Here is a 14,594-nt window from a genome sequence, read left to right as displayed (position 1 = left end):
TCAAGTCCCATTGTTGTTGGCTCTGCCACAGCCTCCATGTCGGCCTCAACTTCGGCTCAAACAAGGGAAGGAGGGAGGGTATCTCGTTGTTTCTAGGGTCAAGAAGAAGAACGGTCGAGGTAAAGAAAAAAATGATAAGATATGGGGTAGGGTCCATTGTGACATGGGCGGTTTATGGATATTTTGAGTGTGTTGCATTGCCTTGTCATTGACTGGCACAAGTCTTTAGCCAAAAACTTAACTCAAAAATATCAACATCTACATATCCATACGTAAAAGCTATACCAGCCTATGATGATTCTAATAATATTGGTCAGGTGTTGTGATTCTAATAATATTGGTCTGGTGTTGTAGATGTCCATATTTTTTTAATAGAAGTTTGACTTTGATCAAATCTACTACCTGCATTTCAAAATAGTTCAAGTTCTATTTTGTTCCTAAGTCAAACTTCTCTAAGGTTGACCAATTTTTTAAGGAAATATGTAAGCATGTACAAGTCAAATCAAACTTAAAGTAGTACTTTGATTTAGAATAAAAGTAGAACTTTAGTATTCGCAAAAAAGTAGAATTTTAGTGATTTTGGAACGGAGTGGGTACAGGGAATATTGAGAGGGGATATTGTTTTTGGTAAAAGAGCATGTGAAATCTGATGTTCACAAGTGTGATTTCGGTACCAGAGAGAAAATGTATGTGTTTGTCTCGCACTCTGGCTGCTGGAATTGCATGATGCCAGTTTCCGCGCCACGTTTGACGTAGGCTCATTTATTATGTGGGGAAACACTCATTTGCAACTAGTTGCAACCGCACCCCATTTTTTGTTGTGACACTTCTAAGTTTCCAAAAAATGCAAACTAAAATTCTATACATACATTGTGTTGTGTCTTATGCATCTGTGAAGTTTCATCCAAAAATATGTCAAAATGTGACCTGTGTAAAAAAGAGAAGACGTACGTAAATAGTGCCACGTACTATTTACACATCATTTGTTCTTTTTGAGTAGGCCACATTTTGACATATTTTTGGATGAAATTTCACAGATGCACAAAATACAATAGAATGTATGTCTAAAATTTTAGTTTCCATTTTTTGGAAACTTCGAAATGTCAGAACGAATATGGGGTGCGGGCGCAACTAGTTGCGGAATATCCCCTGTGAATTATGTGCTGCTATTTTGGCAATGCCAATATCTGGCACACGCTTTTGTCGCTGAGTTGTCACGATGCCACACTCTCATTTCTGAATGAAATTTGTGCACCCTTGTGGTGACCGACTCGCCACCCACAAAGGCTTTTGTCGCGAGTTGTCACGATGCCACACTCTCATTTCTGAATGAAATTTGTGCACGCTTGTGGTGACCAACTCGCCACCCACATAAGAGTATCTCCAACCGCGTCCCCCAAAGCGTCCCCCAAAGGGACTTGGAGCGCGTCGGACCAAAAATGCGTTCCAGCCGCGTCCCCCAAAGCCCATTTTTGTCCGGCGCGCCCCGATACGGTGTCCGGCGCCCCGAGCCCGTCCCCGTCCCACAGGGGACACATCGGGGACGCCGGACACACCGAAAAGCGAGGCGGGGAGTGGCGGGGCCGACCCGTCAGCGGCACAATTAATTTTAACCTAACCGCCGCCTACCTCGCGACGGAAGTTATTGGTGCGCAGCGACGGTGCAGTTCCCGCAGCGACGGTGCAGTTCCCACAGAGGGCGCAGCGACGCGTCCCGTCGCGCCTAGCTCTGCGTGCCGGCGTTAATGAGCGCCACCGCTCATCCGCCTCCCTCCGGCCTATAAAAAGGGGTGCCTCTCATCGTCCCTCTCACACACAAACCCTAGCGCCTCTCTCCCAAACCCTAGCCGCCACCATCTCTCAACAAGACTCGACGCTATGTCTGGTAGAGGCGGAGGCCGACCTCGCGGCCGCGGCAGTGGTCATGGTCGTGGTCGTGGCCGCGGCATAGCTGAACGCTCGCCGTCGCCTCCCACACCGTCGTCTTCATCGTCGGAGATGGACGTGGAGCCGGACGTGCTGTTCGAGTTCGTCCTCGTCCTCAAGGGCGACCCACGCGGCATACAGAGGCTGCCGGACTCCTTCGCCGAGTACGTCGGCGGCGTACACCCGCGCAAGATGCATCTGCGGGAGCATTCGTGCGGCTACTACCGGTGGATCGTCGACGCGATTTACGACGCGCGCGGCAAGATGTACCTCAACATCGGCTGGGAGAAGTTCGCGCGCCACCACAGCCTCGAAGCCGGCTTCATCCTCGTGTTCTCCTACTTCGGTAACAGGGACATGAGCGTCAAGGTCTTCGACGAGAGGCGCTGCCGCCGGGACTACCTCGGCGACAGGGACTCCCACGACGACAACACCGACGAGGAGGACGACTGAGTGTTGTTTCTTCGCAGCGAATACGTGCACTGAGGTTTCTGTCTGTTCGCCCACCATCCTCCCGCTGGATTTTCCAGTTTAGGTGACTGGGTGTGCCCTCGAGTGTTCTTTCTTAGCAGCGAACACAGGAAACCTCCGATGCACGGGCTAGTTAGGTTTAGTTTATTTGCAATATTTTATATTTATGTCCACCATGGTTTCAACTATGTATTAGTTTGTGGAAACCACGTACCCAATTATGTATTAGTTTGTGGAAATTGAAATAAAAATGCCAAAAAAAGTATTTTAAATGTTTGGGGGCGGCGTTTGGGGGACGCGGCTGGGGAGCGACGTCCCCCAAAGGCGGCACGAACAAAACACGTCCCCCAAACGTTCAATCCGGCGCGGTTTGGGGGACGTGGCTGAAGATGCTCTAAGGCTTCCATTTGGGATGCCAGTAGTGGAGATACAAGTGTGCAAAGCCGGTTGAGATGATGTAGTATACAAATGCCATCATTCAGTGATACCCTAGTTGAGATTTACTTAGATTGGTTTTATCTTTCATGAAAAAAAAAAACAATTGGAACTAGACAAGGCAAGAGTCATATACCATCATATGGATATTTCATATTTGATGCGGGACGAGGTAGTAGACATGAGCACAAATGTAATGCGTACGACACGTGATATTCATCATCTATTGCAAAATGTACTCAAAACCTTCTCAGCTAACATTAGATTTCATAAGGGAGTAAAATTCTATCGAACCCACACGCTTAGGAGGTTCTTCAGAGCTCCAACATGCCAAATAGAAAACAAACAAGATTGGAACTGTATGCTGTCGTGCTTTGTTAAATCATGTAAGATATTATTGCACCAAACATAATCACCCCCGAAATAGAATACGATCCCACAAATCAAATAATCAACATAAAACCCAAATATTTGCAACTTGGACAATCCTACAGAGCACGATATCATTCATGCAAGCAGGCTCCACGATATTCAAAGCATTAGGACCAGCAATAATTTGTGTACAATATATAAGTACAGAGGTTACTTATTACGTATGCAGGAAGCAGATACGTACTTGTACAGCACAAACCAATCTGCAATCTGTTCACACTAAACAAAGCACAAGACACCCAGACCCCTTGCTTTTTTTTTTGACCGTCCCAGACCCCTTGCTTTGACCTGACCTGTATCCCCTTCGCATTTGCTTCGAGCTTGCAGTACTACACAGGCCTACTACAAGCCTATATACTTACAATCTACAAAGATTTCAAGCAGATCTTAAGCCTCAAACATTACTAGTAGTACTAAACTAGGTTAAATCTATCACCACCGGCCAGCCCCTACCCCCTTCCCTCTAGCTGGGGAGAAGATGAACATGAGAGCTGGAGAGAGCAAGGGACAGCAGATGCAGAAGCATTCAAGATTCTGAATCTTGTACGGTGCTATTACTATCCTATCACATTTGAATATCTGAGTAGTACTAGCTGCTGGCTGGAGCAAACCAAATCAAATGCTCCCAAAAGGTTTCCTCTCTCCTCTCCTCTCCTCCCTGTGCTGCCTTATTCATAGATTGATAGATAGGTTGTCACTCTGTGGGCTGTAGGGCATGCCCCTACCAGCAGTACTACCATGCAGGTGAAGCAGGAGAAAGAAAAGATAAGAAAACTAACCTAGATAGGTGTCTAGTAGGAGAAACATAGCTCCTGACCAACTTACTACAACAGCTGGGGCACCATAAATTGGGACAAAAGGACACACACAAGGCTGGATTGAATTTACATGTGGGGGCACATGCATATCCTACATCACCACTAGCAGTACCATGCTGCATGATTTGGGACCAGCTGGTCAAAATGAGGGCAAGAAAACACCACAGCCTGCAAACCTGATTCATGGAAGGGGTTGGGGGAGTAAATGGTGGCCCACAGAGATCCATCATCCATGGCTTTCATTTCTTGCGCCTATGCCAGCCAGACAATATCCTTCCAGCTTAGCAGCAGCACAGGCTAATTGCAGCGACAATCGCCGAGATCATCAGACGAACTTGAATGGTAAACTGACAGCATCAACATGCTGAAACCTGAAAAGGAAATCCACAGTGCACTACAGGAGGATCGATGCGGACTCGCAAGCGTTCCCCATATACACCACAATGTACAATTCATATCATACTGAAGGGGGACATAGTTAGTCAGGCTCGAAAGAGAGCAGTAAGATTTTTAAAAAGTTGATAGACCAATGGGAACCACAATATAGAAGTTGTTGCAAAAATGTTAGGATCATCTGGTACACAGTAACACAATTTCAAAAACTAGACAAAATGGTAATGACGCAAGAGAGTGAGACTACCTTTTTATATTTCTAAGAACAGGGTTCTGGTACAACTTGGTACAACTTTATACAGAGCATACAAAACCAGACCTGGTCGCTCCAAGACAAACAGGTCGGTGTGAATTGTGTCTACAGAACTCTTCATTAAAAAATGGGACCCGTATGAATATGACATCTCTACACTCAGCAGTGCTGCAAAAAAAGTGGAAGGCTGAAGAGAGTTGCTGGCCCAGCCACTATGAACAAGGGCAGATGAACCATCTTTTGAGATCACTATTGCAAGATGCAAATGAGAGCACCTTTTCTAATACGCAGGCACTGAATAGTCATTCACATAAGAGTATGTGAGTGGCGTTCACTTGGAGAGTGTCCTCAGCCGTAAAAGAGAGAGCAAAGTCAGAAAAGGATCTTCTTCAAAATCAGGAGGACTATCATGATGAAGATAAGAATGACGAGGACAGTGGCACACATAACCATGCCCCCTTTCTTCTGCGTCCTCTCAGCCTGAAAAACAGAGATCAGATGAAAATGTTACTGCAAACTTCAGTGACTGACGATACCTCCTTTTTTTTTTTTCCTTTGAAGAAGCTCTTTCATATATAAGGTGCTGCAGATGAAACATCAAGGACTGATGTAGATTAAAAAAAATGTCGGCACACAGTTAAATATCTATGTGCAGACAGAGAGAGAGAGGAGTCATAAATGCATACAGTACTTGCGGTAAATTCTAGAATTAGTTTAAAATTAACAGCCTCTGGAAACTTAACATTTTCTTTACTTTCTACCGGATGCTTTTACATTCTCAATAATCCTAGACTTAGGGCATCTCCAGCGGGCCGACGCATTTCGGACGTCCGAAATGTCCGTTTGCGTCCCGCGGACGCCATGTGGCCCAGGACGACCGTTTGCGTCGGGGGTACCTCCAGCGGTGCGGACGCATTTTTTTAGCAGGGACAGCGTCAAGCTCGCTAATGGCGTTTTACGTCCCGTCGAGGACTGCCGCCGGCGATTAACTATTCCCGCGCGACGACGATCGTTCCCGCGCGTGCCCAATACATTGGCAAGTTTCGCGGGCGTTTCGCGCGCGCGGGAAACGGCCTGCGCGCCAACGCCGTTCCCCGCCCCGCCGTGGCTATATATGGTGGATACCGGCGGGGGCGACGGGCACACCTCAAGCTAAACCCTACCATCCATCCATGGCCGACCACATTAGTTGGGAGCACGTTGTTCAGATGTGCCACCACCTCCACCCGGAGGAGGAGGAGGTAGTCATCGCCGGCGTTGAGGCCCAGCAGCTGGACCTGGAGGCGGCGGCGGCGGAGGAGGTTGCGGAGGCGGTGGCGGAGGCGGAGGCGCGCGCCGAAGGGCGCCTCGCGGCGACCAGGGCGGAGATCGCGAACGCCATGGCTGAGCTCGCCGACGCTAGGGAGGAGCTCGCGGAGGTGCGGGCGGCGATGCCGGCCCGTCCGGCGGCCCCACCAGCGGACACCGTCATCCACGACATCGCGGACGACAACGCCCCCGTCCCCAACCGCTTTGAGTGCGCCGACGACCAGCTCGTTCTGGTCGCGTCCTTCGAGACCCTCGCTGGGGACGCCCAGCGATCGCCATGGCTGGGGGGTTACTGTGCTCCGACCTGGACTCGCTCCAGCGGAGGGGCCCTTCTCCCGCGTGGCTCGAGCAGGAGAACCGGGAGCTGGCGGTCGCCATCGCCGCCAGGGACGAAGCGGTGGCGGAGGCGGCTAGGGACAGGGCCCGCTTCGTCGCCCAGATGGCAGGGTTGCAGGCGGCGGCCCAGGCGAAGGAGGCGGCGGCGGCAGCGGTGGAGGCGGCGGCACTCTTGTGGGACTCCTCTCTGGCCGAGTCCCTCGAACGCTGCAGGCGGGAGGGGGTGGCCAAGCTGCGGCGTGCCCGGCGTGCGGAGTGCGCGAAGCGCTCGCGCTTCGACGACGGCGCCGGCCCCTCCAGCGGTCAGTAGTAGGCCGCGCGACTGCGAGTAACCGAGGCCGGTGTAGGCCACGCGACGGCGAGTAGGTACGTCCGTTGTAGTTTTAGGTTAACTCGACTAACCATCTCTGTAAAGATGGTCCTTTTGGCCAATCAATAGTAATGAAAAAATCTTTTGCTTACCTAGTCACTGCCGACCGGGCCCGGATGCACCCAACGCGGACATTTTCTGCGACCGCGCAGCGTCCGCAGAGACGCAAACCTGGCGCATATTTGAGCCAGGTTTGCGTCTCCGCGGACGGCCGGGTCACTTTGCGTCGCCCCGCTGGAGCAGGGCCCAGACGCATTTCCGGTCACGGTGGACAAAAACGGTCGCTCAGCGTCCCGTTAGCGTCGCGCCGCTGGAGATGCCCTTAGGGACTCTTTGGCTAACAAAACCTCTACGAGCTGCCTTAGGGACTCTTTGGCTAACAAAACCTCTACGAGCTCACGTGGAATGAACTGGTTGGTTCAATTTGGATTCCTTGCTTAAAAATGGGGACCCTTACCTGCCTGCTGTGCACGTGGGTGAGTCTGTAAGTGATTTCCGTAAAAAAAAATCCGTAGGTAGCATTACTGTCATTCTTATGGTCTCGGGGGAGTAACTTTAAACACTCCGCTATATCTTCAAATTTCTTTTGAATAGCTAACCTACCCAATATCTTCATATTCTTTTGAATGGCTAACCTAGCCGTTCTATTCATAGACCGGTCAGATTTACTGGTCAAAGGTCGAAAAAGATTGACCACTTGCTATCTGCACTGATTTTTTTTTGTGCCTAACAATATAACTTGAGTGTGGCATAAAATTCCAGTTTGTCTACCCCAAGCAAACGCAATAACTACTAATGGAGATGCAGGAAACAGGAATGAGTATGAAACCTTTTGTAACTGTTTATAGCCCTCTTCAACTGAAGCTGCAACATTCTGTACATTGTAATCTATCCGATCAACAATTGTTCCCTGTTCAAATGAAGAAATAAAGAGTCTGAAGTCTGCACTAGTAATTATACCTTACCATCAATAATAACCAATGAAGTTAGGATTTTCATACCTGATCAATCACAAGAACTGAAAGATCCTTCATGATCTGTGCAAGCTCATTGACTGATTCGACAACCTTCAACAACAAGAAGATAATGAAAGTAAATTTCATGGAAACAGTAAACTATTTTTCATTTACATAAAGTTTGTGCATAAGTATTGAACAAATAAAGAACTAACCTGCTCGATTTCTCTTTCCCTTTCTCTAGTGAATGCTTCACTTTTCTTAAGTTTTGACATCTGAACCTCAGTGAAACCCTGAAAATAAAATCCTAGAATGAATTGCAGCACCAACAGCTTAGTTTAATGAGTTTGCTAGACTTCTCATCAGCAACCTCTCTCAACCAGTTTGGCCGTTCCCTAAGTAGATAAGTAATAGACTGGGAAGATCTTAGGGGAAACCATGGTCAATGCCCTGTTCTACTAAGCATATGCCTTCACATCCAAAGTCCAAAACTCTACCCCAAATTTGCAGATTATCATTACCAATGCCATGTATGACTATTTGACTAATCACCCAAGCCAAATGCAACTTTAATTGCACATACCTCTGCCTTTATTCTTTTGCCTTTTGCTTCTCAATTTTCTTTTTTACTTATGGATCAGAAGTGAACCATGCTAGTTGAAACCATGAGTTTGTCTCAATAAAACTTACAGTGACACAACAGGGAGCGAGTACATTGCAAAGAAAACAATGAAACAATCACTAGAGCGGACATAAGTTTCTAATGATAAAGCTGCAAAGACTCAGGAGCAAACAGATTCGCAACAAAAACTAGTCTTCAGTAAGTAAAGACAGAGGCAAAAGCATACCACATCCTCGAATTCATCGTCTTCAAGTTCAAATGTCGACTTAGACCCATTCATGTTCATTTCCAAATCAACACCATCTTGCCCCTGCAATCCCATTTTGTTAGCCAAGAACCTTTGTTAGAGTGAGATAAGTAGTACAAGTATCTGAACTTCTGAAAACATCATAAGCAGGGTGGCAAACCTCTTTCTGCTGGCGAAGCTGTTTCAAATAAGACGACTGTTTTTTCCGGAACTCGATCGACAGACTATGCAAGTCTGTAGCGAGGGAACGCTGCAGATAACAGCCAAAGGGAATCCCTCCATCAACACAAACATTTGCAGCAGTTACCAGTGCTGTAACTGTTATTAATACAAAAGATCAAGGGCGATTCGTCACCTGAACATTCTTTCGGACTTTTGAATCCTCCGAGGAATCATTCGTGGCCAGCTTCTGCAGCCGTTTCTCGGACCTCTTGAGCAGGTCCGTGATCTCGTGCGTGAGAACCTCGATCGCTCGCTGGTCATCCACGCCGTCGCCGAAGGACGGCATCAAGGCCTTGGCATGCGCCTTGGCCAGCTCCGCCATTTTCGTCTTTGCCCGCTGCATGTTTGCGGATATATCCTCGGAAATATCCACCCACGCTGGGGGAAGGCCCACCGCCACCGTGCCTCTACTGCACAGCAGTAATCATGTGTCAGTACCATGTCATCGGTCTGATCAGTTGTCGCATGTCTGGAGGTGCGTTTTATACGACACTGAGCAACCGCGCATTTAACCTACTACAGCTCAATTTCCCCTCTCAACCTATTACGAGCCCGGGAAATAACACCCGAATTTCTTCACGGGAGCTTAAGCTCTATATTCACCGTGTGTGATCGAAGCCCACATTTCGTACCCTAGTGCTCCAGTATCGGCGCATGCTCCGGTACAATATAAACGGCGTGCGTGTTACTCCGAATTTAGCTGATGTAGAGGGGTAGCTTAGATCAGAAAAATGGATGGCCAGGTCAATTAGCTAATGCACAGCTCAGATCAGACTAACTTATGGACGAGCCTAGTGATTTGCAACTAAGCATTTCAGCTACTTCCTTTGAACATATGACGGCGAGCACGCATTCCAGCTGCGACTCCCGTACGGTACCACGATTTCATAAACTGTGGTGGAATTTAGCTAGCTAGGTAGCTACCTAATCTGGTCTCTAGGGGGTGGTCAGATTCACCTGGAGGAGGAGGCGGCGGGGTCGTCGGTGCTGAGGGGCGCGTAGGTGCGGTCGTGCCGCAGGAGGGAGGACATCTCGATCACCGGCCCGCCGCCGCCTGAGGAGGAGGAGGAGGAGGGCGCCCCGGCGGGCGCGCGGACGTGCCGCAGCGCGTCGCGGTACTTGCGGAAGAGCGGCGTCCGGTTCCGCGTCGCCATGGGCCGCGGGCGGGAGACGGCTGAGGCAGGCCGGAGGGCGCGCGCGCGCGGCGAGGCGAGATCTCGACGGCGAGGAGGGGAGGAATTGGGGCAGTTGGTGCGGGAGGAGAGTCCTTGCCGATTTGGGAGACACTTCGCCAGCAAGGAAGGAAGGAGGCGACCTGCTGCTGACCGGGCCCAAGTTGGGCCGGGAAGCTGGAAGAAAGAGTTTGGGCCCTGTTTGGGCACCTCTGGACCACCTCTTTCATGGTGTAGTCGAAGATGGTGACCTTGAAGACGTCGTCCCTGAGCATCTTGAAGGTTATGAAGTAGTCGATCGAGCTTCACCTGGTGAGCAGCGACAAATGCAGTCCGACCTTGATCGAGGCAGACAACATCTTTGATTTCCCTCAGCTTCACCATCCAGGAGCAGCCGGTGTTTGTCTTGAGGATGACCGCCCTAGGGACGGTGCCAAGGTAAGGACGAATGCCTACTGGGATTGGGAGCATTTCCAACCTCGGAGACAACACCACTTTGGCAGAGTGGGTTGGTTCGACGTCGTCATGGAAATGCCCAACCTTGACCGTCTCCCCTTAGGCCTCTTGCCGGCGCTGCCTTCTCCATCTTCGTTGGAACAACCCTTGCCAAAGAGCTTGCCCGATTCACCCATCATCATCATCTTCGAGCACTTCAAAACCAAGAAGCGATATGAATGAGCACAAATAGAAGCGTGTGATGATAAAACGAGCAAGGATGCAGGTTGAGCGTCACATGACAATTTGATTTAACGGGACAAGAAGGCCTCATATCAATGAACACCCAATGCAAAGGGACTGTCCGCAAACTAAGTCTAATGTGCAAGCAATCTTGCTGCACATAGGAATAGGTTTATGGACATTCCCTTGCCTTGCATTGTGCCACATAACAAATCACTGGACATTAGATAAGCATGATGCAATCAAAACTATAAAGCCTCAAATCATTGAACACCACAATTGATGATATTCAACCAAGTAAAAAGCACAAGGAGAAATGTTTGTTCTTTTTTACAAGGTTGGTGAAAGTGCATGGAGCCCCCATGTGTGGTTTTGGTAATTAATGACAATCCCTATGGACTAATGTTTGCATTGAGTTATATTTGTAGGAGTTGTCCATAGGCAATTCTTGAACCATATGTTGGCTTCAAGGTTGCAATAAGAAGAAATTGATGAAGGATATCAAGTGTCAAGTATGTCTTGAAGATGAAGATGAAGTGAGCCCTCAAGCTACTTCAAGACATCAACATGATGAAGAATGAAGAAATGAAGTGCAAGTTCAAGATGAGCCATCTCGAAGAGATCCTTTGCTTGAGTCTTGCCATCCATATGGTGATCATGGATATGTGAAGATGCGCCGAAGAAGAAGCTCTCCCATGGTGGATTATGGGGGAGCAATCCACAAGACTTCGTCAAGCAAGCACAAGCAAGAAAGGCGTTCCATCTTGTTGAGGTCAAGATCGTCGTCATCGAGCTCAAGTGGAATGCGCAAGTATAAGGTTTGCTCTTGATAGGGTTTGTTTCTCACCGGTCTCATAGTGTAGTTGGAGACCGGTTTATAGTTTAGTTGCCGTACTATCAAGAGGGCTCTCGAGTGAGTAACTCGATCGTATCGTTCGGAGAGAGCTCAAACCTTTGCATCCTTGCATCATCTTTCTTGGTTGTTATTTGGACCTTATCCATGTGATGTTTTAGAGCTTGTGCTTATTCTCATGACAAGCTCTAGTTCATCGAAAACGGATTTCGCATAGATCACTTGTTGCGTTTTCGAGTTTGGTTCATCATCTTTCTTGGTTGTTATTTGGACCTTATCCATGTGATGTTTTAGAGCTTGTGCTTATTCTCATGACAAGCTCTAGTTCATCGAAAACGGATTTCGCATAGATCACTTGTTGCGTTTTCGAGTTTGGTTCATCATCTTTCTTGGTTTTATTTGGATCTTATCCATGTGATGTTTTAGAGCTTGTGCTTATTCTCATGACAAGCTCTAGTTCATTGAGAATGGTTTTTCCATGGGCAACTTGTTGCATTTTCAAGATTGGAGGTTTTACTGGTATGTCTTTTTGAGATAGGTCAAACCTTTCTTCATTTGTTTCTATCCTCCTTTGCTGGACTATGATGTTTCTATGCATATTGTTGTAGAGCTCGTTGTTGTGATTTCAACGAGCCCAAGATCATCGAAATCGGAGTCGGATGCAAAAGTTATGCCCGTTTTAGTTTTGGTGTTTGCGGTTTTCTTAGGCCGGATATTTTGGAAATATCCGGGCCGGATTATCCGGGCCGGATATTTCGGAAATATCCGGCCCCGAAATCGTCTAAGGACCGGAAGAAAAGCAGCTCTGGATAGGGGCCGGATTTTTGGCCGGATTTTGTCCAGGTTTTGTCCACGAGGCCGGATTATCCGGCCGGATAATCCGGCCCCAACTTGGGCCGGAATATCCGGCCCTGTTTTTTCCCAAAAGGCTCGATTTTCTTGGGGGGTATAAATACCCCCTTCTTCCTCCTTGGGCTGTGCTTCTCTCACTCTCTCTCCCTCCATTGTTGAACTAGAGAAGCTTGCTCCATCTCTCAATCCCTCCATGATTCTTGCCCCCATTTGAGGGAAAAGAGAGGAGATCTAGATCTACATTTCTACCAATCAAATCCATCTCTTTGTGAGTGGAACTCTCTAGATCTTGATCTTGGTGTTCTTTGTGAATTCCTCTGTTCTTCCTCTCTTATTCCCCAATAGCTTTTGTAGCTTTGTTGGAATTTGAGAGAGAAGGACTTGAGCATCTTTGTGGTGTTCTTGCCATTGCATTTGGTGCATCGGTTTGAGTTCTCCACGGTGATTCGTGGTGGTGAAAGCAAGAAGGTTGTTACTCTTGGGTTCTTGGAACCCTAGACGGACTCTAGGCCTTTGTGGCGGTTTGTTGGGAGCCTCCAATTAAGTTGTGGATGTGTGCCCCAATCTTTGTGTAAGGCCGGTTTCCGCCTCGAAGGAAATCCCTTAGTGGAACCGTGACCTAGGCCTTTGTGGCGAGGGTCACCGGAGATTTAGGTGAGGCGCCTTCGTGGCGTTCGGTGTGTGGTGTGAGTACCGCATCTTGGGGTGAGGCCTTTGTGGCGTTGGTGTGCATCGAGCAACCACACCTCAAGGTGAGCCTCTTGTGGCGTTCGGGAGCACTAAGCAACCGCACCTCTCCACCGAGATTAGCACTCGCAAGAGTGTGAACTCCGGGATAAATCATCGTCTCCCGCGTGCCTCGGTTATCTCTATACCCGAGCTCTTTACTTATGCACTTTACCTTGTGATAGCCATCGTGCTTGAAGTTATATATATCTTGCTATCACATACTTGCTTGTATTGCTTAGCATAAGTTGTTGGTGCACATAGGTGAACTCTTGCTTAGAATAAGTTGTTGGTGCACATAGGTGAACCATAGTATATAGGCTTTGGGCTTGACAAAGTAAACGCTAGTTTTATTCCGCATTTGTTAAGCCCATCTCGTAAAAGTTTTAAATCGCCTATTCACCCCCCCCTCTAGGCGACATCCGTGTCCTTTCAATTGGTATCGAGCAAGGTCTCTCATTCTTAGGCTTCACCGCCTTGAGAGTAAAGATGTCGGTTAGGGGATTAGCGCACAATAACTTGGTTATATTTGATGGCACAAATTATGATCTATGGAAAATTTATGTGCTTAATATTTTGCGGCGTATGTCTCCGGACATGGAGCGATTTCTTGGCATGGGTTTTTCTTCTCCTAAGGATCCTCAAAATTTATCTCTTGAGGAGGAGAAAAACTCTTGCCTCGATGCTCTTGCTTCTCATGTGTTTTCCATTGTTGTGAGCAATGTAGTTACTTCTTCAATCATGCCTTTTGGGAGCGCTCATGAGTTATGGACAAAAATTCAAGATAAATATGATGTGTCCAATATTATTAAGGATGATTGCATTGCTTCCACTTCCGGCCGTGATGAGTTCTCATCTTCATCCACTTCACCAAAGTGTGTCAAGACACAAGGTAATGATATGGTGAGTGGTGATGAAAATTGCAATGTTGATATTAAGCTTTCTATTGATGATTCTTCATCTCTATCTCAATGCAATGTTTCATCTACGGACTCAAACACATCTAGCACTAGAAATGATTTACATGCTTGTGTTGATAGTCCTTGCATATCATGTGTAAGTTGCTTGAATAAATCTAATGATGATATGCTTGCTTTGTCTTGTGGCCATGATAAAAATGCTTCTATTTCCTCTAGTTGTTGTGTGACTAACATTGTAGAGGAAACCAAAGATTCTATTGGTCAAGACAAGATCTTGAAAGGAGCCTCAAGTAACTCCTCATCTTTATCTCACGGTTCTCATATGTGCCTTATGGCCAAGGGTTCCACGGTATCTCCTACCATGGAACCTCATACTTCTCGTGGTGATAAGGATGAGGATGTTTATGAAGAAGAGGATTGGGTTGTCTCTCTACGCGATAAGGGTAAGAGTGTATTCAAGATTATTTGCAAAGATAAAATTGCTAGCACTCACTTCTTTGAAATCTTGACTACCGCTATTGAGAGCCAAAAACTTATTTGGATGCATGAGAACACCATTGATAAAAAGGGTGCTCTTGAACGAGAGTATGCCGATGATGTAGCA

General features: G+C 47.6%; 1 protein-coding gene across 2 annotated transcripts; it reads right to left on the bottom strand.

The window, feature by feature from the left end:
* Positions 1 to 4,700: 4,700 nt before the first annotated feature.
* Positions 4,701 to 10,142, bottom strand: LOC127311557 (syntaxin-43). Of its 2 annotated transcripts, none has more exons than XM_051341998.1 (8): positions 9,747 to 10,142; positions 8,923 to 9,196; positions 8,728 to 8,817; positions 8,547 to 8,630; positions 7,914 to 7,991; positions 7,744 to 7,809; positions 7,572 to 7,652; positions 4,701 to 5,208 (listed from the first exon to the last, which is right to left on the bottom strand). In XM_051341998.1, exons 1-8 carry the CDS (start codon positions 9,941 to 9,943, stop codon positions 5,101 to 5,103), a joined length of 978 nt encoding a protein of 325 aa, XP_051197958.1. In that variant the 5' UTR covers positions 9,944 to 10,142; the 3' UTR covers positions 4,701 to 5,100. The 2 variants fall into 2 exon arrangements, with proteins under 2 accessions (XP_051197958.1, XP_051197957.1); XM_051341997.2 differs by having other exon boundaries at positions 8,923 to 9,199; positions 9,747 to 10,141.
* Between the last annotated feature and the right edge of the window lie 4,452 nt (positions 10,143 to 14,594).

Source organism: Lolium perenne, chromosome 7 (assembly GCF_019359855.2).
Source record: "Lolium perenne isolate Kyuss_39 chromosome 7, Kyuss_2.0, whole genome shotgun sequence".
Lineage (NCBI taxonomy): Eukaryota > Viridiplantae > Streptophyta > Magnoliopsida > Poales > Poaceae > Lolium > Lolium perenne.
This window is presented reverse-complemented; position numbering and strand designations above follow the sequence as displayed.